This window comes from Toxotes jaculatrix, chromosome 18 (genome assembly GCF_017976425.1).
Source record: "Toxotes jaculatrix isolate fToxJac2 chromosome 18, fToxJac2.pri, whole genome shotgun sequence".
NCBI lineage: Eukaryota > Metazoa > Chordata > Actinopteri > Toxotidae > Toxotes > Toxotes jaculatrix.
The window spans coordinates 7,164,236-7,189,657 of NC_054411.1; the positions used below are offsets into that span (position 1 = coordinate 7,164,236).

Below are 25,422 nucleotides of genomic sequence, written 5' to 3' on the forward strand. Positions count from 1 at the left end.
GGAGCCCTATTCACTCCGCTCTGCATGTGTGTGTGTGAAGAGGGGGGCAGGAAGAAAGGAAGGGCAGAGAGAAGGAGGGAGTGGAGAGATGGAAGGGCAGGGATGGAAAAGGGAAGGGGACGGGTGGGGGGGGGGGGGCTCTTGGTGATCTCTCCTGAAGGGGATAATGGGAGAGGAGCGCATTGCAATGGCTGCCATGTAGTACCCTCCCTGCACAATTAGCCAATCAGCAGCGCGCTCTGCCAGCCAGGAGGACGCATAAAAGAAGAACATTGCAGCAGAGGCACAGAAGGAGACTGCGAGAGGAGCAGGGAATTACACACAAAAACAGCAGAACCAGAACACCCTCCCCTGGACACACCCTGCTGAGGATCACTGCTTCTCTTTTTTTCTGAACCATCGCCCACGCCACTCGGAGAGAACGCTCTCCCTCATCATCATCCAGTAGAAAACCCCTTTCTCCTCATTTTCATCCTATAGAGGACACCTACAATCTCAGAGGGCTGAGATCCCCTGACGAAGATTGTATTTTTTTCCTTTTTTTCTTTTTTTTTCTTTTAATTTGGACTCCTGACAGAAGGGCCATATAATTTAAAGGCCGAAGAGCACATAAAGACTCAGCCTTCAGCTTCAAGACCAGTGCAAAGAAGGACCTAGATTTCTTTCATTGTACGTCAAGAATGGTTACTGTACGTATGACTCTATTTCTTTTACATTTGTGAAGGGGATGTTGTAGCAGCATGCTCACATTGTATGTCAGTCATTTTGTGTTGGATTTGTTGTTAACCACATGTACACATGTGATATAGCCACACACAGATTTATTTCACATCCTTCCTATTGATATACCCTTAGTGGACATTCATATAAATTTCAAACAAAGCTCCATGGCTATGCACACATGCCAAAACATACAGGAGCTTTGGGATTAGTGTCCAGTGTTTCTGTCCAATATGCAATGCCATATTATTATGATAAGATTAACGATCGATAGTGGCAATTAGCAACCTCATCCTGAGTGATGCGCCATGCCGGCTGCGCTCCAGCCTGCAGTCATCCTCAGCCATGGATAAAGTCTTTATCCTGCCATTTTAGATAGCACGGGCTTTACGTTTTAGTATCACAACCACTCCGACTGCTTAAATACCGTAGCTGTGAATATATTGCCTTAATGATGCGGGAGTTAAGATTTAGGAATTCCGCAGGATTACAGTGACGGAAAAGCAGCGAGGCGCTCGGTTCAGTGGGGGGAGGACTTGCTTTCTTTGCCTGGTGCAGCACAAGGATGCTGGAGACGGGTTTCTGAGACAAAACATGATGCCTCGGAGGCTGAGGGCCCATCCAGCACGGCAAAGAAAAAAGGGTCGAGTCACTCCGGGAGGGGGAGGGGGAGGAGGGAGATTACGCATCCATTGGTTTGCATTGAATCAGACAAAGTCCAAATTCCTCAGGGTTCTCGTTGCGATGCAACCGAGTAAATGGGCTGGAAATCTCCGAGGCCGCGACACTAAGGACGCGCACGGACATCTCCATTTTAAGCGCATTTCCTCCAAGTATCACATCGCATACGTACAAGATGGCCATGCTTGCATTGCGCTTGTCGGATAAAAGGAGATGTGAGCAGTGATAAATTAGCTTTGCACTGTGCCAACGGCCGGATTGGGCGTGTCTCTGCCGGACTTGAGGACCAAACGAGGGCCTTGGAGCGTCAAACGGCCTACTCCGCTTTACCCCTAGACATGCTCTGTACGGCTGACAGCACGTAGTTTAAGTAGACCAATTAAGAGCAGACACATTTACTTTAAATTATACAAGCCAGGATAAATAATAAACCGGGAATCGGCGTGGAGACTGCTCGAGGTCCAACCCTAAAAATACAGGCAGGTGATAAAAAAGACCCTGCTTAATAAAGTGAAATATGCAAAAATGTTTCACTTAATTGTACTATTTTATTTCTTTAATTTTATGGAATTTTGAAATTATATAAATTGGAATTGGAATTATATCTACATATGATTAAATGTTAAACATACTCAGTCTGTGACTAATAATAGTAGGCACACAAATTATTTAACCCAGAGAAAGAACAGGATGTGAGAGATTGAGTTGGTCCTCGAAATATAGGACCATGAATAACTCTAAGATCTCATTTCACTGAATTTAAAGTGGCCAGAATATTAGTTCGAAAAATTGGCCAAAATGGATGTGGACAGCACGTTGTTTCATCATCTGTGAGACTCGAACTATCCACTTGACACATCTCCAGCTCCAGTTTCATTTTCCCTTTGCTGTACATTACCTATTGTCCCTTGCAGGCCTAGACAGTGTCACACCGACAGAGGCTGTATCTCTCCTCCACATGGTCCGCAGTCCTCCATGCCTGTACCGCAGTGCCAAGCAAATAAAAGCGTTGAGTCAGATAACCTTTCCAAGGCACTTACACAATTCAAGGACAAGGACAGCCGAGGCCATTACTGTAAACCAGTCTGAACAGTTGTTTGATGTCAAGGAAAAACTGCTGGGCCTATGTAGGTTTAAAACGTAAATCATTTGGGCAGGTGATTTAAAAGGTTACAGGGGATTTTATACTACTCAAAATGCAATGATTGAAAGGTTTAAGTTACGTTATATTTTTTACAGGTGAGACATTACCTGTCTAACTTGTATGAGACGTTAAATGCAATTATGTAAGCGGCGATTTGCCTCCTGTTGCCCATGACTTCATATAATTATCAGCAACAAATATAAAGCCTGAAGGGATAAAGGAGAGAGAGGAGGGGGTGCATCTTCAATCTCTCAGACAGCAAAATTAATCTCCTGGACCACTTTTTCCTTACAATAATCTTTTTAGGAAACAAGTATTGATCGCATAATTTAGAGGGTACATAAAACTGGCGTTAAATATCGATCGATAATTTTTATGATGGTTATGGAAAAACATTATTTTCTCTGACACGGTTAGGGCTCGCCGAGTTAAAGCCAGTTTACCCAGCTTTTGAATTACAACTATACGAGACTATGATGAAGTCATCCACACCAACAGATAAACATCTAAGACCGCTGATTTATTTTATTTTATTTTTTTAATTTGACCTATCCTGGCGTTTTTGACTTAGAGCTGGCAACTGTAACAGCCATTGTTCCCGGAGAGTCCTGCAGCCTCTGGCCACAACACAAAGCGCCACTGTTTACATTAATATTCATAGTGCTGCCATAGCCTCTGTGAGAGAGAAGAGGAGGAACGGGTGGCTCTTTTGTTTGGTCGTTTCAATACGTTTATTCAGCAAAAAGGCGCTCCGGTTCATGAATGCCTGCAGAGCCCACAAGTCTTGCCTTTTAAAAAGGTCTAAATAAAAAAGACAGGGGCAAAATTCGAGGGATTCTGTTATGCGTGTGCCATATTTAAATAACCGTAAATGTGTTTTTTTCCTTATTCTTCTTCTCAATAACTCGAATTAAAACGTTTTTAAATTCGTCTAAATGTAGAATAAAAGGACTCGGTGGTCTTTGCTGAATCCACGGGCCTCTGTGGCCTCAAATGAGACCGTCCGAAAGCCACTCCCTTTTTCAGCACGCTGGATAGCGCTCCGCATGCTACAAGGACTTGCAAGACAGATTTGTCTCCCCGAGCCTTTGACGTTGTCTGCTCCCATCTTATCAAAGCAGCCCATACTCAGAGAGCTGAAATCGTTCAGAAATCTTTTTATTTTTAGTCTGCGGAGCGGAGAATAGAAGGGAGCCTCAGTGCATGGCTGACATGAGCTGTGACTCCTGTCGTCCTGTTGTTTTACAGCTGCCACCATGATCCCTTAAGCTGTAGAGAGTGTGGCTAATGCCCTTTGTTTGGGATAATCCTGTAATCTGTGTTATTTAGAAGGCTCATTTACACTTCAGCCTAGCATTCAGTTTTGATTCATGCCTTCCAGAAAAAAAGAAGAAAAAAAAATCTTTATAATGTGGACTAGAGACAAGGTTATATATCAAAAGGAAAAATCCTTGTCATCATTGCTGAATTTAAAAAAATGTCTCTTTTTTTTTTTACTGTGTACTTTGATTAATGATTAGATTTACTACACAAAGAAAACTAAAATGCACAGAACACACATACAGCAAGTGAATTTACTTCTGTGCTAAGCTTATAATTACCAAACACTTAATCTTCTTTGCTGGGACTGCATGGCAAAAACAAAATACAGATGGTGACCACATCCTTTTCTCTCATGTTATGTTGCACCGATATACAAATCCATTTTCTGTTGATTCTATAGTGCACTGTAACATGTAGCATTTGGCACAGAAATGAATTGGGAAAGCAGTTTATAAGCATCAGAAGACAAGAGAACACCGGCTGCATTTACATTTAGTCATGTAATGCTTCTGTGTTTTGTAATTTAATAGTGTACAGTGTAGGTGGTACATGTGCTTGGCAGTGGAGGCAGGGCTCTTGTTTGCGTGCAAGTCTGGGTTCATGTGTTTGGCAGGGGAGGCAGGGCTCTTGTTTGCGTGCGAGTCTGGGACCATGTGTAGGCGATGCTGATGCAGTACATTAAATATTAAGGGAGATCTCACAGAACCCCAAAATAGAAGAAAGCAGTGTGGGACACACAGTGCTACCCTAACAACTGGAATCTTTAAAAGAAGATTTTTAAAAGCTAGTTTTTGTGGTGCCTTTTCATCCTTATTAGATAGTTAACCGGAAATATGCTAAGGAGCAATAATACGCAACAAAACACCCGGACCATATTTACACCCTGGACGTCAGGGTTACAAAGTACTCCTGGAGTAAACATTTTTCAGTAGTTGAAAATGTCTGGAGCCTATAGCTGAAGTAGATCTATACTGGGCATATTGTGGTTATTCGTGCAATTGTTGGTCTTCCTACAGCCTCACAATGACTTACTGTCTCTTTATATTATAGTCATTAGGTTTTTGAAAACCAAACCCTAGACCATTAGATTTTTCTTGTTATATAAAATATGATGGCCTAAAGATGAAACAATCCTCTGTGGTTTTCATGTTTTCTTTTTGTTTCAAATAACTTCAAAGCATGTTGTTTCTCTCTATTTCTGAATAAAAGAAATCTTAGTTGCTATTTGTGTCAGCAAATCTCAGTGTCCAGCCCTTACTCAGTGGGTCTGTGAATTATATAATTTCACACTGTTCACTGGGGATGTGTGTTCTGCCATGCTGAGGCTTATTTCAGTTGGCCCTAATATGTGTTTTCATTTTCCTACAAAATGCTTTTGTCATATTTGGGACACATTCACTTGCTCATATTTCTAATAGTCAGATGCCTCCCATCCCACAAAGTACTAGGTCAATATTACAATAAAGATAGCACAGCAGCTTTATTTCACCTTCTCTGTCAACACGTGTTACTTGTATCATCATTTATAAAAGCACAAAATTACATTCAGCTGGCCTTTTAGCTGTGCATAAAACTCTTTATATGACAGACTGCTATTCCATGTCATCTTCCCTTTGTGTGTAGATGTGTGTTTGAAGTGTTTTATTTTTAGGCTGTCTCTTAACCCTTGTCATCATCAATTTGACTCACTGATATTCCCTGCTTCTGTCATAATTAATATTAATACATGGATGAAAAATGCCTGACCTGTATATCTGCTCCTAATAAGCCCAGACACAAACCCACACTGAGCTTAAAGTAAGAAAGCCATTCAGCCATTAGAAACAATGCAGTCTTTGAGGGGCTGTTACCTGGGCAACCTGAGTGGAGGTGAAGCTCAAAGACAGCAGGTTACATAGACGAAGGGAAAAAGGCAGGTTAGACAGACCCATTCTTGGATGCCTGAAATGGAGAGAGAAAACATGGCACACAGATTAGAAAATATAACTGAATAAATTAAGCTAATTATTTAGCTATGTGATTAAAACAGTGAAGCCCACATTTCCACTTTGCATGAGATTCACATCCTGAAAAAGTACCCATCTGTGTCAGTGATCATTTTAGGTTACCAATAAAGAAAAATACTTAAGGGAGCATAAAACATTCAAACCGTCTTTGGGCATTAAAATAAAGCTGGCTATGCATTTTTAGATAATATAATCCAGAAAGCCATAGGGGTTAATTGCCAGGTAAATATTTCTTTTAGAAATAATTCTTATGTGGTTAGGTGACACATGTATTTCTCCATCAAGTCAGGAAATTCCCTGAATATGAATTTGAAATAATACAGAAGACTCATTAATTAAGTTCCTTTGTTGCGTTGGACTACATTGTAAGACCCCAAGAGTTTAGAGAAGATTCATTTAGCCCTATTGACATACATAACACCCATCAGTTAGAGATCTGCAACAGCTGAAACCCACAATTTGAAGTACACATTTAAACTGTTTATCTAGACTTTACAGTGCTGATGGTGAAAAGTAATGCAGGTACTGAAAAGCACCATTGTTCCAACAGTAAACATGCATGGCAAATGCACATGTGCATTAATGTTACAGAGGATTACTTTGGTTGCATGAGTCAACAAGAAGAACAAAACTCTAAACATGCGCACTTATTTACTTTGACCAGTGAAATAAGTCAAATATTTAATCTGATGATGATTGAACATAAAAATAATTCAGAAATAATTGATAGTAAGCCCAAAACTGTTGTAGGTTTTAAGGAAATACCCGTAAGACATATTATTTATTTTCATCCAATTGAAACAGCAGAACAAATAGCTACAGCTATATGGAATCAACATCACACTAAGGAATGACACTACTTTAACTTGAGATTTTTTGTTCTTTGTTTACGTTAACAATAAAACAGAATTTGCAATGATTTTCCAGGATTCAGAGACAGAGAAGTAAGTGCTGAGTTTGAGGAAAGGGAAAGGGAAAGTGGAGCAGGAACTTTTGTTCCTGACCACACAAATGTTCCTTGAGAATCCCCTGTGGATCAGATCAAGCAACGTGGTGTACTCCAGAGCACCACAAGAGACAAATACTATACTGTGCACTAACCCACCCCCTTACTCTACTTACAAAAATAAAAGTCAGTTGACCACAAAGAAGCCTTAACAAAGTCAGCAGAGCAAACATATAATTCCTAACTTATTTTTCTACCAAACCATGATATTCTTCACTTAGAGTACCACTAAATCCATTTAACTCTCACTGTCACTCTTCCCTTTGTCCGTCATCTCAGCCCCTGCCACCACTGACTCCCCCAGCCTCTTGCCAGCCTCACATACCACCATCACTATTATCCATCCCTGTGTAATGATGTAATGGTGTTTGACCCTGGAAGAGAGTAGGGGGAGGGGAGGAGTAAGGAAAAAGGGACTGTGACATCTGCAGGACCAGAGGCAGGGAGAGAGAGTGAGGGGAGGAAAGATGGGGTGAAAGCGGGGGAGGGGAGATGGTAAATCAGACCTCATATTCATCTCTATTTTAGCAATGCTGATTCCTGACCTTTCCTTCTGACACTGACAAAGTGGACGGTCTGTGTGCGTGGTTGTGTGTATAGCTTATTTTTGTGTATGTATAGAATGTCAAATAGTAGATACCCCTCTATATGGCTATAGCACTACTGTGTCCTTTTGTATGTTGTTGTGAATTATGAATCTAACTCCACCCTCTTCCTCAGCAGATAATCAGCACCATGGAAACCCAGGTGTCCAACGGTCCAAGCGGAACCAGTCTGCCAAACGGTCCAGTCATCAGCACCAACGGCTCCACGGACGACAGCAAAACCAACCTGATCGTCAACTATCTGCCTCAGAACATGACCCAGGAAGAGTTCAAAAGTTTGTTTGGTAGCATTGGAGAGATTGAGTCCTGCAAGCTAGTTAGAGACAAGATAACAGGTACAACAGTTTGTCCACATTGAAAAAATATTAGAGCTTCAGCTGGTTTTGATAATGTTTGACATCACCGTGCCTCTTTCTTTGTTTCCAGGCCAGAGTTTGGGATATGGATTTGTAAACTACGTGGATCCAAATGATGCAGACAAGGCCATCAACACACTCAATGGTCTAAAACTACAAACTAAAACAATCAAGGTGAGCAGACCTCTAATCTCTGTAACATTCATTCTTCATTTTTGGATTCTTGATGGTGTGCTAGACAAAAAGAGAGGAAGTGGAGATTTTGTCAAGGGGGGTTGCTGAGAGAGGTGGTGACAGACGTGACAGAGGGAGGGGAGGAAAATGGGGAGGAGGAGGCAGAAGGGAGCGGTGGCTAGAACAAAGGAAGTGAGAGAAAGGGTGAAAAGAGAAGGAGAGCATGGAGGTCAGAAAGCAAGGGGCGGACAGCATGCAGAGGTTATTGTGATGGAAATGTAATTAGGAAGCCTGACTGTGGTGCACAAGGGTCAGTCCAGGTTACCCCATCTGCCTCCAATCTAGGCTAATTAGGGGGCTTCTTTGTCCCGAAATCAGATGAGGGAAAGAGGGGGGCAAACACTACTTCCTTCCATCCCCCCAACCTGATCAAAGTAGATCAAAGATCAAGACAAACTGCAGGATTGAAAAATCAAATCTCTGAGAGAGGAGAGCAGGTGATCTTCCAACAGCTGTCCATGAATAGGGACGCTAATTCTGACTTATGACTGATCAAACAATGAGTTATAAGCAGGCAAAGGCGACTACTGGATTTGGTTACTTTTTTGGAAGAACAGATTCACATTGTACTGTGTTGTACATAAGCTTTCAAATACAAAATAAATTATTTTTACTCTGGAACAACCATGTAGCAAGAGTGCCAAAATTGTCATGCCAATTATTATAATATATTGCTATGTTATGTTATGACATTCATTAATTATTTGATGTATCTATACATAGATCGCCCTGTCTATTATTAACTGCTAAACTGCTACTCTAAAATTTAAAAATAACTCCTGTGGTCAATACCATAGTTTTATCTTTTTGATTTTGCAGGGAGCTTCAAGAGAGAGGGGTGAGGCTGTCAGGGATAGAAGGGTAGGGGGTAGCTCGGAGAGCAGAATGCCAATGACAGGATTAGAGGCCATATGGGCTTCAGGCACCATCTGTACTGTGGGAGCGACAGGGAGAGGGTTAATTATAGGGCAGCCTCTGCTCCCTGAACACAGCAACTCCCCCCTGACTCGTCCAGAACACCCTAATCACTGCACCACACAACCCTCCTGCTCATACAGTCTGTCTGTGTACACAATTACACTGGTGCTTAATACTGATGGATGAAATCAGAACACCTGTATTCATTTGAAAGATAATACACATGTAATAAGCTTTCTTTGTGCACAGGCACAAAGAAAACCGTGAACACAATTTTAACACCACAACCATCCCTAAAAAAAGTAGTAAAATTTATACTCATCATATTAATTTATATTAATCACACAAATACATATGCATATAAACAATGTGTGTATATGTGTGAGCAGTGTGTTTATAAGTTGTCAAGGATCCTGCAAGTCTTGTGATGCACTTACATTGTTTGCTGTTTGCCAGTGGAGCTGTTCTCCCCCAGAGGATAGAGACAAAGGAAGGAGGCAGGACAGGGAGGGCAGCTCAGCCTATCTCAGACAACACTCACTCTGTCTCTCCATCACACACAAACACAGCACTCCCAACAAAGCACTGAAGTGGACTATCTACCACACATGTGCTCACATGCCCCCATATACACAATAACAAGAATATGTGTACGCCTTTTACAATCAATCTGATATTTCTCAGCAGTACTAGAGCTAAAATGCCCTGAAAGTAGACCAAAAGAAAACCATAAGGGATATAAACACAGACGCACCAAAAATGGCTGTGCACTAATTAAGTCACTGGTGAATTCAGGAAAATATATCGACTCAGGCTGATGTTTTTCAGTGCAAATCAAAGCTGACACTTGGGCTTGTTAACTGGTGACTGGTATAAGTTTGGGTAATGGTCACAGCCATCTCTGTGTGTCTGTGACAGTCTCATTGTGGCTTAGTGTGGCTTAAAGGCACTGATTAAGTCCACAGATAACAAAGAGAGAGTTGGGTCTGCGGAGATGGCGAACAATGAGAAATCAGTGGGAGTCAAAATAAAGACTATCTGTTGGGCAACTCGCTGGGAACTCAGTCCACTTAGATCAGGTCTTTCTTGCATGTTCCTTAACTTGAAGTCTTTGTTCTCCTGTGATTGAAGCCCTCTGAGAAAGATCTGATTTGGGAGGAATATTAATAAAATGCTCTTACTGATTTATTTTATTGGGGTATTATAGGTATCATATGCCCGGCCAAGTTCGGCTTCTATTCGTGATGCCAACCTTTATGTGAGTGGACTCCCCAAGACCATGAGCCAGAAAGACATGGAACAGCTGTTCTCCCAATACGGTCGTATCATCACATCCCGCATCCTAGTGGACCAAGTTACAGGTATAGCCTTATTTCACTTCTCATGCTGACACTCAGTTTATCTGGATAAACTCTATCTAGCCCTGTCAGGCCAACGACACTTGTAGGCAGCAACTGTAGTTGATGCCAAGGTAGTAACATTGGTCTGTTTTCTTATTCGGAGCAGGCATATCACGAGGAGTGGGCTTCATCCGGTTTGACAAGCGAAATGAAGCAGAGGAGGCCATCAAAGGTCTGAATGGACAAAAGCCTTTGGGTGCTGCTGAGCCCATCACTGTCAAGTTTGCCAACAACCCCAGCCAGAAGACAGGCCAGGCCTTACTGACTCAGCTGTATCAGACTGCTGCCCGCCGCTACACGGGACCCCTGCACCACCAGACTCAGCGTTTCAGGTACTGAACCTTTACCAACCTCAGAGTGTTCATCACTAACCAAGAAGTAGTCTATAAAAAGATACTGTTTCAAGACCAAGTCACAGGTCATCCTGCTCTGTTGCTTTGCTTAAGCAAACTCAATATCCTACAAATTTTAAATGTCAAGTGTGTCAACATTTCACTGTTTTACAGTATCACATGGACTATCTTTTCTGAGTCAATAGTCAAAGCCAAGTTTTTTGTTATCAGGCAATTATCAGGCCTCAGCTACACCAGTGAATAGCTAAGAGTAAATATTCTTCAGTGGCTACGTTCAAGAAGAGTTCACCAGATGAAGTGGCACAACCCAACAACAGCAAATGTGGCCTAATTCTATAATAAGGAAAACTGTATGGTCGAAAACATTCCAGAGGAAAAAAAAACTAAACATTTTCTGTCACTATTAACACTTATTATTAAAATGTTCCTTTTAGCAGTATTATTACTTCATAGTAAAGAAGGAAATGGCAATGTGGCATTGTCCCTCCTTCTCACTCTTTTTCTCTGACTTTCTTTTAAACTGCAGCGTGATCCCTTCACTTGGAAAGGGACCAGATCCAAATAACAGCTCAAAACCAATGTAAGAGACCAGATTTTATCAAGTACGATACCAAACTAAAGCTAAATAAATTTTGGTGTAAGAAGAATCATACTTTACCTTTAAGTGTTGCCTATACTTCATAGGCATTATGGCATCATCTTCATTCAAACTGTCAAAGTTTAGCCACATCTACACATGTAATTATTAATAAAGTTTCGAAAGCTTTGAAAATTGAAGGCTTCCAGTAAGAAATATTTTAATGGAACCTCACAAACAACTGTAGGTATCCTCTGAGGTTGAAATGCCCACGTGTACATAATATCTTTTGACTCGGTAAATGTGAAATGGCCTAGGTCATAGGATTTATTTATCTCACATTTGAACTATTAAAGGGGAACGTATTTTTCAGCTTAAACAACCAAACTCACATATAACAATAAATACCAGCTGAGGCGCATATTCTGGACTATTTGACAAGCCATCGGTGTGTGGTTGGATGGTTTGGAACTGCGGTGCAGTGAAGGATGCCCTCTGGAGGCCAGCTGGTGAAGGAGCTACATGTTAACTGACAGCCCCCCTTCCTTGTAGATCTCATAACTAACTTCTGCATCCCCTTCATTCTCCCTCTTGCGTTGCAGACTCGACAATTTACTAAACGCCAGCTACGGAGTCAAGAGGTAAATGCCAAAGGTGTACTTTCAAAAGCATCCATGCCAAAATAAAACCTCAAACAAAGTGCCCGGAATACCACCTGCTGACTTCTCGAAATTAGATATGATGGCCATAATTCATAATACCCACTGCCCATTAAACCATGTCACAGAAGCAGCCCAGACAACAAAATACCATCTGTAATTGCTATAAGCAATGATGCAGCCTTCTAACAGCAGGGTATTCTGGCATGGCTTTGTTTAACCTTTTTGTTCGTTTGTTTTAATTAATAGAAATAATTTATATGTATTTATTTATGAACTAACATTGTCAGTTTCAGTTGCTTTAATGTCCCCTTTTTTTCACCAGCATGGACATACCAGATTCCGTTTGCGTCTCCTCTGTTTGCTCCAGTTTTTGTATGATTTGATTCCAATTTGCTTTTCATCCCTCTCTAGGTTTCTGTGTTTTGTTCAATACTGTGATTTCTGTTGAACATTGTGATTCATGTGTTTAATTCTTCCAGAGGCTTTGGTCAGCAGAGAAAATGAGAGAATATGCTGATTGTGTGGGTGTCTGTGTCTCAGGGCACACAGTGTCATTTTGTATGAAAACGTGTAGTTTGGAGCCACTGTGGTGCCCACGTATTTATCTACTTGCTGTACAGCAGAGGGGATGGAAATGGGGTCCCTCGACTCCATACCCGACTACAAGCTTTATCATTTCTCACAGATAAATGCCCATAAGATACAGTATAGAGCAGTGAATACTGTGTGGAACTTCAGAATGACACCCATGGTAGCTCTCCTACTCTCTTCCCCAGATTCTCACCCATCACCATTGACAGCATGACCAGCCTGGCCGGGGTCAACCTTACTGGTCCAACTGGAGCCGGCTGGTGCATCTTTGTGTACAACCTGTCCCCCGAGGCGGACGAGAGCGTCCTGTGGCAGCTCTTTGGGCCTTTCGGCGCTGTCACCAATGTCAAGGTCATCCGTGACTTCACCACCAACAAATGTAAGGGCTTTGGCTTTGTCACCATGACCAACTACGATGAAGCCGCTATGGCCATTGCTAGTCTTAATGGCTACCGCCTGGGTGACCGCGTGCTGCAGGTTTCCTTCAAGACCAGCAAGCAACACAAGGCCTGAGAGAGAGGCTGCTGGCACCAGCTCCTTCAGCCTGCAGGGAGAGCATCCTGAGCTCCCTGTGCCATCACTCTACATGGGCCTGGACTGAGTCTCTCTCTGACACATTCTGACACAAATTCATAATATATTATTACAAACACAGACATGCAGATAAACACATGCACGCACACACATAACCAAACATATCCATACGCAAGCATACACACGTCAGAGTTTCAAACAAACACACTAGTGGAGTTTTTCTTTTCTCTTTACACGACATGCTAGTCCTTCCCTGTATTTGCCTGGATTGAATTAGAAGGGGTACGTAGCTGGTTTGTGGGGTAGGGGCAAGAGCTATCTATTTAGGAGACAGTCTAACGAATGTGACAGAGAATGTGTACTGAGTGCTTTGATTGAATTCAGGCAAATAATGACAACTGATGAACAAAACGATCAAAAATTTAAATGAACGAATATGTGCAATTTACCCAAACTCTTACCCCACCATCTCTCCCACTATCTTGCTGGAGAGGATGTAGTCACTTTTTTACACTTGGGCATTTTGAATCAGCGATTTTTTTAGATCAAAGAAAATGAAATTAAAAAACAGTGTTCTCTTATATACGTCTATTAAAATATAACTATATATTCAATATTTAAGGTGGTTATAATAGCCGAGTATGTAAGCATTTTCTAGAAACTTTGACTACTGTTTCCTGACCTGCATTAGGTGGTGCCTAGCGTAAAGGCAGTTTCTCTACCCTATGTGAGCTTATTAGCTCAGACCCAATATGATTTAGGTTAACAAATGAATATGAATACTGGTCACAGAAAAGAGTAGTCCGAAGGCCATCAGAATCACTCTTTCCCTCACAGTCTCACACCGAACAACACAATCGTCACCTGTGTATCACCAAAACACAGTTCAGTAACTAGGAGATATCCACATATTTAGTCCACAAAAACAAATAAAGTTCCTGTATTTCCTTCTAATTTAGAGTGGCAGTGCTCACATGGTGACAGTGTTCATTAGTAATTCTCTTTTGGGCAAGAGAGTGATGATTGCGAGGGGAAAACCGTTTCACCATAACACAGCCACGTCAAAGGAAAATACCGGTGTTTTTTCACTTTTTGCATCATCGTTTTTATTGCACCCGTATTTTACATTATCCACAGGCCATTTTACTCAGCAGGGCTTTGTCAGCCATGATTTGGTGTGAGATCCCTTTAACTGACCCCTGTGTCAAGACATCAAGAGAAAATGGAAACAAGGCAACCAAATTATCTCGGTCTAGCTTACAAGCTTTGATTTTGAATGTTACTGTACTTAAGAGAGGTTATTTCTTCAGATTTGTATAAACAAAGGCAGAAGATTTGATCATTTCAATATGATTATGGCCCAAGTAGCAGCAAAAAGTAACACTGACAAAAAATGTCAAACAACACACCCATGGACTGAACAATGAACTCAGCGGGTCTGCAGAGAAATAACACAGATATGAGCAAAAACTCAAGAGCACCGGTATTATTCTTCAGTCTAGTGCACAGATAGAAGCTCCCTGAGTAAATGAGGTCAAAGTTTTGCACTTCAGCAGAATACACGAGCTCTACAGTAACAACATGCATAGAGCAGATTAAGAGGACTGCAGTCCCTAATGGCTGAACATTTAAAGCTGACTTAGAGTCACATGTGTGAGCAATGATATCTGGCAATTTTAAAATTATCACTGATCCTCCACGGAGGAAGATTTTCTGTTCCTCCAGCTTTTCCCAAATGCGCCTCAGTTATATTTAAAACCCCTCTATTCTCTTAAAAGCTTCCCAAAAACTTTGAACTCCTGCCCTCTAAAAAGATGACTGTACAACATCAAGCCTGCAAATAAGTGTCATAATTTTACTTCTGTTTTTAACAGAAAGGTATTTATTTATTTGCTTCAGATCTGTTTGGCACTACCACAAAAAACAGCATTTCTCAAAATATCCCCAACCCAACTGCATGAAAATTATTTATGGTAACCTGATGAAACATTAAGGCCAACCTGTCTGCTACAGACCAGACTTAAGATTTACCACGGGGAGAGCTAATGTCTTTCAATATCAAGACATCTGCACAGATAATAGATGAAATAAGGTCAACTATATTCAAGACATTTTGCTTTTGCTTTTCTAAATGACGCTGTGTTAGCCAAAGAGGACGATCTCTTTGAAAGGATTACATTAGAGATAAATCTATTTTTATACATACAAAAGAACAAGACCTTGTGCTGAATTTTTACAGATTCTTAAGCTTGGAAAAATTGGGACATCGCATGGCTTTATTTTAAACCCTCTGATCTTTGCAGAGCAAGGGGGAACAAGCATGCGGTGTATGGGTGGGGATTTAGGGAGGGGGCGAAGGAACATTGTATCTCATACAGACCTAACCATTCAACCATATCAAAACGATTGAAACAAACTTAACAAAAACAAATTTGATGTAAAAAAAAAAAAAAAAAGTAAAATTAAACAGTTGGGGGTGTAACCTGACAGATACATCTATACCTTTTGAGTGCTTAGACACACTCTCATCTCTTGTCCTGAAGTTGTGTACAGTGTTGCTTCATTGATGGTGCAGTGAAGTGAAGTTCTTTGACTTGAGAATCCCAGACAAAGCTGCAGTGAGACCAGCTCATTGCCCAGCTGAAAAACTGAATAGCTGCTTGCAAATTAAAAAAAAAAAAAGGTAAAATGCAGACTCAAACAGTTCCGCCAATTAATACTGAACATTGAGCATGATTCTTTATGATTAGATAGATTTGATTTTTGCCAAAGAATTGCTTTGCAAGTCAGTACCAAGAAGGATAATTAAGACTAACTATATTATTCCCTGAGTAATTGCTGTACAAATCTATGTTGTTTATTGAATAAGGACCCTCTACAATTTCAGTTATCATTACTTTTGAAAATCTAAGTTGCGCATATCAGTTTGCATTTGTAAGTCCTAAAACCACTAAAACAAATTCTAACATGAAACAGTTGCAAGCATTCCTATTTGCACACATTTCATGCAGACACCGAATGATAAAAAAAAGGCATATCAAAACTAAATGATGATGAATCAATTCACCTCTTGACAAAGGAAAAATCGTATGCATCCATATAATGTACTTCCCCCAACATTTATATCATCTGCTTTGTCTTGTTGCCAATTTAATCCTTTGAAACCAATAACAATGCACAACTTCAAATAATGGCATCTTTCAATCTCACTCATACTGTTTCATCCCGAAATACTCTGAATGATTGTCGCTGGTGTGTCCAGAGCTGACCACGTAAAGGACTAATCTAGCTATTTTGGGTCGAGCAATTTTCAAGAGATAGCAGAGTAGGACTGAGCACTTGATGAGACCAGTGATAGACGTTAGGAACAACCGAGATAACAGGCCGTGTTGAACTGCAGCTGGAGTTGTTTACCCAGCCATGTCCGATGTAGTACAGTCAACCCACAAACCAAACCCACAGCCCGGAACGACCTCTCATACACAGTCTATACAAAAACCTACACCCAATGTACAGTAGAGAGCGAAGGACCATGGCAGGAAACAGTACTACACTGCTTGAGCAACAACAATAATCATTTAAAAAGACAAAAAAACTTTCCTATGGAACAGTAAGTGCAATGTGCTTTGTTTTTATATTGACTGAGAACAAATGATATATATTTTTTAAAAAAGAAATTAAACGTCACACTGAAAAGGTCTGCGGAATAGTGAAAGGAGCAAAAGTTCGGACAAAAAAACATAAAAATGAACAGATTCATTAAGAAAATCAAACAAGAAATGAGAGCTCTGATCTATAAATTTCCATAATCACTTCCTCAGCCCCTAATTTGTGCTCTGACCATGCAAGCTCAAACAAACTGCATATTTGGCTGACTTAATAGAGCAATTCTCAATGACCTTGAAAGGAATACTGTCTAATATATCATCAGTTTTAGCCCATGTCAATTTCAAATATCATTTTTTTCCTGTAATTTATTGATTTCATTTACATATCAAGACTCACTTGTTAAATTAGCGTATTTGTGTTGTTGATGTTGCCATAGAGAACACACATGGGTCAAAGATTATGTTTGGTTGCATTGATTGGGTACAGTTTGTTATTTTTTCTTCCATTATTTAATTAGTTGCAGTTTTTACAGTGTATGCAGATTTTAGACTTAGTTAGATTTTTTTATTTCAATCAAACTGTGTTCAATTGTGTTTGTAAAAGTCTGTGGTAGCTTTTGTTGCAACATAAAATAATTTAAACAGAAAAAATTCAAAATAGCGCCAACAAACTTGTATTATTTGGGCGACTTTAAGCTTGTAGTTTTAACTTATTGTTAACTTAAAAACTATTTATTATGATTATTATTATTGCCTCGTATAAAGTATGTTTTGTGTATATTTATGGTTTATTTCATTATATTTGCAAGTTTAAAAGATTTTAAGTTTGCCAAAATTGTGGTTACACCATTTCGTTTCTTAAAAGGGGGACAAATAGAAAAACAGCTTTAGAAGTACGATTTGGAAACGTTCTCCATAGTCAAAGAATGCACTGCTATATTTAACTAATTGAAGTGTATAAACATACATGCTGTGTGCTAGATGTTATGCCTTTACTGCCTGTGTTCTGTTTGTCTTGTTAAATGAAAATCTTTTAATTATTTAATCTAATCACAGTCTTGTTTTTTCAACCACTCTGTGAACCCCTGAGACATGGGACAGCCCCCTGTAGTGAGGCTTTGGTCCATTTGAAGGTCCAGCATTTAGCCAGTAACAGAGGAGATGTCCTGGGTTTGACATGCTCTCAAGATGCTTTCCTGTTTACGCTAACGGGTTGATTATTTAAAAAAAAAAAAAAAGGATATTAAGGGTTCGGTATCTGTAAAAGCATTGTAATATTGAGATCATCTGTATCAATATCAATTTGTGCTACTGAAACAAAGACGTTCTTTGGAAACCCAGCCTGGAGCTCTGGCAAAATATAACAGAGCTCAGAAAAGCTGCAGGAAGGTTTTCTTGGGAGTCTCTAGGGTAGTAAAGGGGTGAGTGGTCCTTCTGTTTCTCAACCAACTGTATTTTGTGTCTATTTATTTAGAAGAGGGGACGCAGTAACTTAGTGATGTTTTTCTTACATTTTCCTGGAATGGTAGAACAAATCAAAGGTGAAAATGATCAAAACAGTTCTGCTGACACCAATATCAGTGGAAGAAAAACAAAATCTCATACTTCCAAACATGACCAAATGAACAATGTCAAAATTTAACAAAGAAAAAAAAAACCTTTCAGTTTAGTCTAGGATATTTATTACTGGGATTTCAGCTGAAGACGCTTGAAGACTTTTTCATGGAATTGTTTAATTATTTGTACTTTACATGCCAGAAAAAAATAAAAGTTACAAATATGAGTGACTTGCTTTTTATTGACTGTCAAAACCATATTACTTGCCATGTTTTAAGAAATCAACATCAACATAAGATTAGAATTTTGTTTTGATACCACGTTTCTGAATGCTCTCGAGTTAGTTATGCAATAGGTCGCTTGATGAGAATGCAGACATTTGACGCTAAATGGTATGTGAGCATAAAAGACAGAAGAATATGTCACTGATTTAAATCAACTTTTTGTTCAGTTTTTTGTATTTTTTTTTTAAACCGCAGGTCTTCTTAACATTATTTTCTGGAATTCATATTTCAGAAGTGTATTCAATTAGTACTACAATTAAATGTAGTGGTAATTCAACATGGGGAAATTAGTGATAGCAAAATGGACAATTGTTTGGAATATGATAAAAGAACTTTATTTCAAAACAGTGGAATGACACTACGTTTGACACAATTCAGAAAATCAACACAACAGGTAGCACTAGAAGCTTGAAGTGTAGACAACATAACTCATCGGAATTTCCATCATTCTTGATTATTAAGTGACGCCGAGGTGGTGCCGCTCACTGCATGGCAACGTCATGTTGCTGCAGTGACTGTGTGGTCCCTCTGGAAAAACCTGCAAAAGCATACACCGTCATTTCAACGGCTTGTTTGTTTAAGTCATGACTTCCCAGTTGTTAAAGGGGAAGAACAATTTAGGTGCGATTAATCCCTGCAGGTTTGGTTTCCGAGGAATAAGCATTTACACCAGTGATGGATCCACTTGAGCACTTCAAGCAGCTTTTGCGACACACATTATATTGCAAGCTATTGCCTTACCTGTAACCAGATCAAAATGTTTGAACAGGTTTAGAGGATCAAGGAACTTTATTGTCATACCAGGACATTTACATGTTATGGTACGAAATTAGTACTCAGGTCCCAGTTTAAGCCATCAAGAGCAAGACGTGAACAAGAATGAAATCTAAGCATAAGGGCAATGAAATCTAAACATAAGGGCAATGAAATCTAAACATAAGGGCAATAAAATATAAATATAATATAAACATTAGATAAGATGTCTGTAGTATAGGATGGATGCAATAATGAACCAGTAAGGCAAAAGAATACACCAAAATATTACTGATATATACTGAAAATGCATCCAAGAAACAGGTGCCACAATAGACAGCTGTTTAGATTTGTCTCCTAAACTGCACTGTTAAATTCTTACCGTTCAAACCATCAAGTCTTAATCCTCTTAACAGCTACAATGAACTCAAATGAAGTTGAAGCTGTAACAATGCAGGGGATTTTCTTGACAACAAAATGCTGAAACACTAAACCTTCACATTATGCAGGTCTAACTGTTTCTCACTGTGTTTTTTTTTTAGTTTTGAGTAAGCACCATGTAGAAATGGAGATCAGTAAAAAGCAGTATCTTTATGGTCAAAAACATGACTCCTCAATTTGATATCCTAAACAGGACAGATATGATCCTGCAGAAATTCATTTGTGCACTACACAATATGGTGTGAGATTATGTCTCAGATTATCATGGAGGTTTGGCAACAAACACAGAAAAGTTAGTGTTACTCACAAATAAAGTAGACCTAAAGCTCTTCATGCCCATGAGGCTCCAGATCCAGGCTCCGGGGCTCCTGACAGATAGCAGGGGTGGTGAACTCCATCAGATACTCACAGCGACTGGGCTCTGATGTAGATGTCACAACGGTCTCCTTTCCACATGTTAACTTAACCTGAATGGCAAAGTTTATTGATTTTCTCACACTTTGTCCAAAGAGAAAAAAATCACAGGGAGTAAAATCAAAAGTGCAGAAAAGACCAAGTCAGGGCCGAGTGGCTGAGACTCACTGTGGTGGACCTGTTAGGGCCTTGCCAGCATCCTGTTCCATGCTCATACTTCATCACAGAATAGATGTTATCCTCAGGACCAGCCCATTTCCCCCATGTTCTACAGAAAAAAAAGTGGAAAAAGTACGACATGAGTCAAGTGTGCTTCAAAAACACTGGAAACGCACAGAAACAACATAGACATTCCCTTACCCTAGGTTAGTTTCAGATCCACCATACTTGGGTTTCTGGGATACTCTGTTGAATGGACAGAGCCTGTAGATGTACCTGAAAGCAAAAGATGAACTTAGACCTTCAGAAGTAGGAACTTTTACCTAATAATAATTAAGGAATAAAAGTCAAAGTGTGCACATACTCGCTAGTAGTTAACTCATAACACTGGCTGTAGAGATAGCCAAACTCAGCACTGGGTCCGAAGTCAAAGGAAATTTCCTTCTCAAGGTTCCTGAAAACCAAAAGCAAACCCAACGTGTAATCTTTTTTGTATTTTACAGTCTTCAGCAAATAAGTGGTGCAACAAAATCATCCATTATTGGTGCTGAAAGTTAGACTGCACTTATGGTAACAAACACTGATTGCATTATTGGCAAAGCTCATCTACATTAAGGCTGGCAACTTACCTGATCTGATCGTCCACTTCCCGCAGACCTCTCTCAGCCTCATCAAACTCGTCCCTGGCTTTCTGAGCAGCTGAGAATCAAGCAATATACCTCTGTCATTTAAAAGCAACACCACTCTGTTCTCCTGACAAACATTTATTTGTTCTACGAAAATGAGCATGAGTTTTAAGACAGCACATTAAAATTCAAACTAATAGATGTGCAGTCACATCTGTGTTTTTTTATCCCTGGTATTTTTCAGCATGACTCACTTACTCATAGCTGAGGACTGGCTGAATCATTCCGTCTTATACACACACACTTACCATCAATGAGGGTCTGCGTTTCTTGGTCATAAGGTGGCATAGTCCCCTCATCATCGTCATCTTTCTTTTCTTGACTCGGCGTCGTAGGAGGGGTCTGCATATCAAACAAAGACAAGAATGACTCACTAAAATAAACATGAGAGTCACCCAGTATAAGTTTGATGGAGAAAATCAGAGAGTTTACCTTATAGTCCACATCATCCGGGTCATCGTCTTCATCCTCCTCCTCATCCTCGTCTTCATCCTCTGGGATGTCATCTTCAGGGTACTGCTCAGAGTCATTGTCAGAGACTGGCTCCTTCATCCCCTCCTGTGGGGTCTCCACCGGTGCTGTGGTGTCTGCGGCGGCCTGATGCCAAGAAAGTCACACATTAGAGGAGCAGAGGCTTTTACACGTGGAGTTTACTGAGACACTTAACAGGTTGTTACCTCTGATATGTATTTTTCTTTGATGTTATTCCAAACAGCCTCAAATGCTGCCGTGTCCACTTTGTCCACTCCTCCCAATAATCCCTAAACAAACCAAAGATAATACTCACATTTGAATTTGGTTCAGGTTCTTAAGATGTTGTGTTTTTAAAACATCTGCATTTGATAACTACAACAGCAGTACTTTTACAGGTACAGCACAAAAAGAAAACATTTACCTGAGCCTCTGCCTCTGTGAATGAACCATCTGAATCTGGATCAAGCTCAGAATGGGACAGAAGTTCAGCCACTGAGACACTGAGACAAACAAAAGTGCATCCTTCGCTAAGTTATCGTCATCTCAATTGTAGATAAGAAAGGCATGGATATACAGTCTCTTTGGAGAGCAATAATCTATTCTCAGTGCTGTCTTTAGTACACAACCCAGTTATAATGCTGGATGGCAGCATTTTGGATTCCCAGTAAATAAGGTACAGATCAATAACATAACTTAAACATGGTTCCAGATTTAAAACTTTTAACTTTGCTTTTAAAGTTGTCCCTGGTGAGCTTCACTGTAAATCTTATGGTTGCTAATAATTCTGGAGGGTGCTGACACTCACAAGCCATCTGCATCGTCGTCCAGTTCAAGAAACATCGCAGCCATTCTAGCCTTGTCCTTCTCCATGCGAATGACAGCTTTTTGTTCTGAAACAAAAATACAATTTTACTATGTGCCAAGTTATCTGTGATTCTGATCACACATGTACGTCTATACAATGCTCCTTTTGACAGAATTCAAACTTCTGGTCAGGGGTTTTGCATCAGAGAAGTCTTACTAGTTCTACTCCTACTAGTTCGTGTGGCATCCAGGCAACTAAGCCTAACTCTAAAAATGCTGATAAAGTAGACAGTACTATTTGTAGTGAGATGCTCTGTGGTGTCCTGTACAAACAGTAGATGGTGATGCACTTTCACATCTTAATTTACCTTCCCAGGCCTTCAGATGGCGCTCTTTAGCTTCTTTCTCTGGCTGCTCTGCAGTCTCCTTTACAGTTCTCAGAGCCTCCACCTTGTCTTCCAGATCCTTCTTACTGGCCTGAACATCTACAAGTTTGGCCTATTGACACAAATTAAAACAAAAGAAATTTAACCAAATAAGATTTACGCAATAACTGAAAGTACATTCAATACATGAAGCAACGCATTAACATCTACAGAAAGCAACCGTCAGATGCAAATACAGCTCATACTGAGAGGTAATGCAACACGGTTCACAAAGGCAGCAGGAACAAGTAACAGCAGTGTGCCACTAATAACCTCACTGTCAACTTGGCAAACCTGGAATCTTTTGTTTCTCTAAAATTAGCTTCTTGTTTGTTTATTTACACAAGACATCAGATGCATCTAGTTCATGGATGAGAACCAGGCTCATTCTGAGTGAGTGAGCAGAATGTTCTCAACAAAAGGTCACTCCCACAACTGCCTTCAGTTTTTTCTGCGTGTAAAAAACAAAACAAATGTGTGATAGCTAGATATACAATAGTTGGTGCAGACCACTTCAAATGTCTTCAGTGTCTGCATAAAAATATTTTACACAGTGATAATCCATGTTTCAGAGCTCTAGATCTTGATTGTTACATAAATAAATAGCAATGGTTTTCTTGTCATTCACACCTTTTTATCCTCTAGGCCCCTCTTGGCCTCCTGGATAAGTTGTTGTTTAAGCAGAAAGCCCTCCTTAGCGATCTCTGCCATCTTCTGCAGGTTCTCCCTCTGTTGGCGACCCAGCTCCCTGCAAATCACACATGAAAATTACCCAACAAAAACAAACCATTTAATATTTTCTGGAAACATTTTGTATAGCACACTTTTAGGCTCGATGGAGATTAGAGTCATAATCCAAAAACATCCCCACCTGCAGGTGTTCTGACAGGCAGCACCACTGTTGTACTCGTCTGTTGTGTCACAGCAGTCTGTAAAGCAAACAAAGATGTTACACAAAGTCCTGACCATGCAACACACCTGAAAAGAAATAGTCTGCACAGTTTAAAATTCATACCACATATTCCGTCATTAATGCGGGAGGAGGGGATGAAGGCCGGTTGGAAACCTGCATTGGTGCAGTGGAAGCTACCGTTGGGACAAGCAGCAGTTCCTGCAAATAAATGTGTTATTAGATACACAAAACAGATGAGAGAATTATACTGACTAAGTAGACCTCCTATGCATTCATCAGTAACCAATTTAATTCAGTGCACTGTAGCACAGGAGTCTCCACCATGCAGGATTTACATACCTGGCTCATCTGAGCCATCCTGGCAGTCACAGTAATCATCATTCACTCTGTCAAAAGGAATAGTGCGGGAGCCATCCAGGCAAGTAAAGGGCTTGTCCTCTTCATAGAACTGCCGTTCTGTCGAGGTGGGGTAACAAAGGAAACAAGTCAATGACATGACAGCTCCAAAACTACAGAGAACTGATACTGAACTTTCATTCAACAACTTTACAGATGTACACTAAACATTGGGCACCTCTGAGCATATTACACATTCTGCTGATTTTTGAAGTGAGAAGAAGTGAGCACAGCCACTGCAAACAAACAGGCTCAAAAATTAGCCTTTCCTCAAATGTTAATGCACTGTTGGTTTTAGTGTGATGAAGTTAAAAACTAAAGGAAGGACACCCGAACCAAGAATTTGTTGATATTTACAAGAATCCATTCTTCCCTCTATCCGTGCAATGTTTCCTGTGCCACTGACTGCCACACAATCCCAAGACAGGCTCATTTTTTTCATCTCTGTTTGCTACAGGGGTTGTCCTTGCCTATTTTCACTTCAAAAACCAACGAAACATGACATTTGCCCAGCGGTGACCGAACTTTTGCATACAACTGTGAGTGTACTCGTGGACTATAAATGCTTACTTGATAAAGGGACACCGCGGGGGCGTTGAACTTCAACCGCAGAGACTCCTACACCCAGCAGCGGCAGCAGAAGGAGGGGGAGGAGATGGTAGTGGTACTGACAGGACATCCTTATGGTGCAGCTCCACACTGAGTACGAATTTAGGGAGATTTAGATGCACCGGAACCGCCCGTCAATCACAAACATTTTTCAGATGATTACAAGAACAAGAATACAAGACTGTGACCATCGCAGACATGCAGCGACAGGTCTCATAATGGTATACTAACGGCAATACAACATCATACATGTACATTTGTTGTCACGTCGCTCGACAGAATGCGACGACTTCTTGGTAGTTAGCACAGAGCTAACAAATGAATGCTAACTTTACCTAACACGTTAGCCACAAACAAACCATAAACAAACACCGAAGCAGAAATACCAACTACACGTATTTTGCTATATTAACAACACAATACCTCGAGCGTGCAGGGTTAACACGACAGACAGAGACGAAGAAGACCTTGTAAGTTTTTCTTCTTGAGAGTACAAGCTAATGGCTAACGATCACTAGTCATTGATTTACACCGCCTAGTTCCGTAGCACCAAAGCGCATGCGTCCACACCACCCCCTCTCTGTCTTGTTTCACTCTGATTGGACAACGGTTGTTTTAGAGCTTCTGATTGGCGGAGAACACTGGCACCTGTCTGAAGCGGAGGATTGTGGGTGTAGGTGAGGATGCAGCCATCTCATGTCAGAGCTAGACAAGTGAATGTCTAAACTGTTATTTACACACATTATTTAACATTATAGAAAAACAAACTATAGACTTTATAAATAACGT

At 40.4% G+C, this 25,422-nt stretch overlaps 2 protein-coding genes across 6 annotated transcripts; one reads left to right on the plus strand and one right to left on the minus strand.

The window, feature by feature from the left end:
* Positions 1-680: 680 nt before the first annotated feature.
* On the plus strand, positions 681-13,089 carry elavl3 (ELAV like neuron-specific RNA binding protein 3). Of its 4 annotated transcripts, none has more exons than XM_041062744.1 (7): positions 681-689; positions 7,604-7,820; positions 7,912-8,015; positions 10,201-10,354; positions 10,497-10,725; positions 11,926-11,964; positions 12,741-13,089. In XM_041062744.1, the coding sequence occupies exons 1-7, from the start codon at positions 681-683 to the stop codon at positions 13,087-13,089; spliced, it is 1,101 nt and encodes a 366-aa protein (XP_040918678.1). The 4 variants fall into 4 exon arrangements, with proteins under 4 accessions (XP_040918678.1, XP_040918680.1, XP_040918681.1 ...); XM_041062746.1 differs by having other exon boundaries at positions 12,762-13,089; XM_041062747.1 differs by lacking the exon at positions 11,926-11,964 and having other exon boundaries at positions 10,500-10,725; positions 12,762-13,089.
* A 5,294-nt stretch (positions 13,090-18,383) lies between these two features.
* prkcsh (protein kinase C substrate 80K-H) lies at positions 18,384-25,196 on the minus strand. 2 transcript variants are annotated; one of them, XM_041062024.1, is made up of 18 exons: positions 25,057-25,196; positions 24,595-24,723; positions 23,968-24,084; positions 23,731-23,826; positions 23,587-23,644; positions 23,346-23,463; positions 22,659-22,788; positions 22,292-22,376; positions 21,908-21,986; positions 21,690-21,773; positions 21,445-21,609; positions 21,261-21,354; positions 20,956-21,025; positions 20,691-20,780; positions 20,528-20,602; positions 20,336-20,435; positions 20,061-20,220; positions 18,384-19,097 (listed from the first exon to the last, which is right to left on the minus strand). In XM_041062024.1, the coding sequence occupies exons 2-17, from the start codon at positions 24,701-24,703 to the stop codon at positions 20,074-20,076; spliced, it is 1,617 nt and encodes a 538-aa protein (XP_040917958.1). In that variant the 5' UTR covers positions 24,704-24,723; positions 25,057-25,196; the 3' UTR covers positions 18,384-19,097; positions 20,061-20,073. The 2 variants fall into 2 exon arrangements, with proteins under 2 accessions (XP_040917958.1, XP_040917957.1); XM_041062023.1 differs by having other exon boundaries at positions 24,595-24,764; positions 25,057-25,158.
* Between the last annotated feature and the right edge of the window lie 226 nt (positions 25,197-25,422).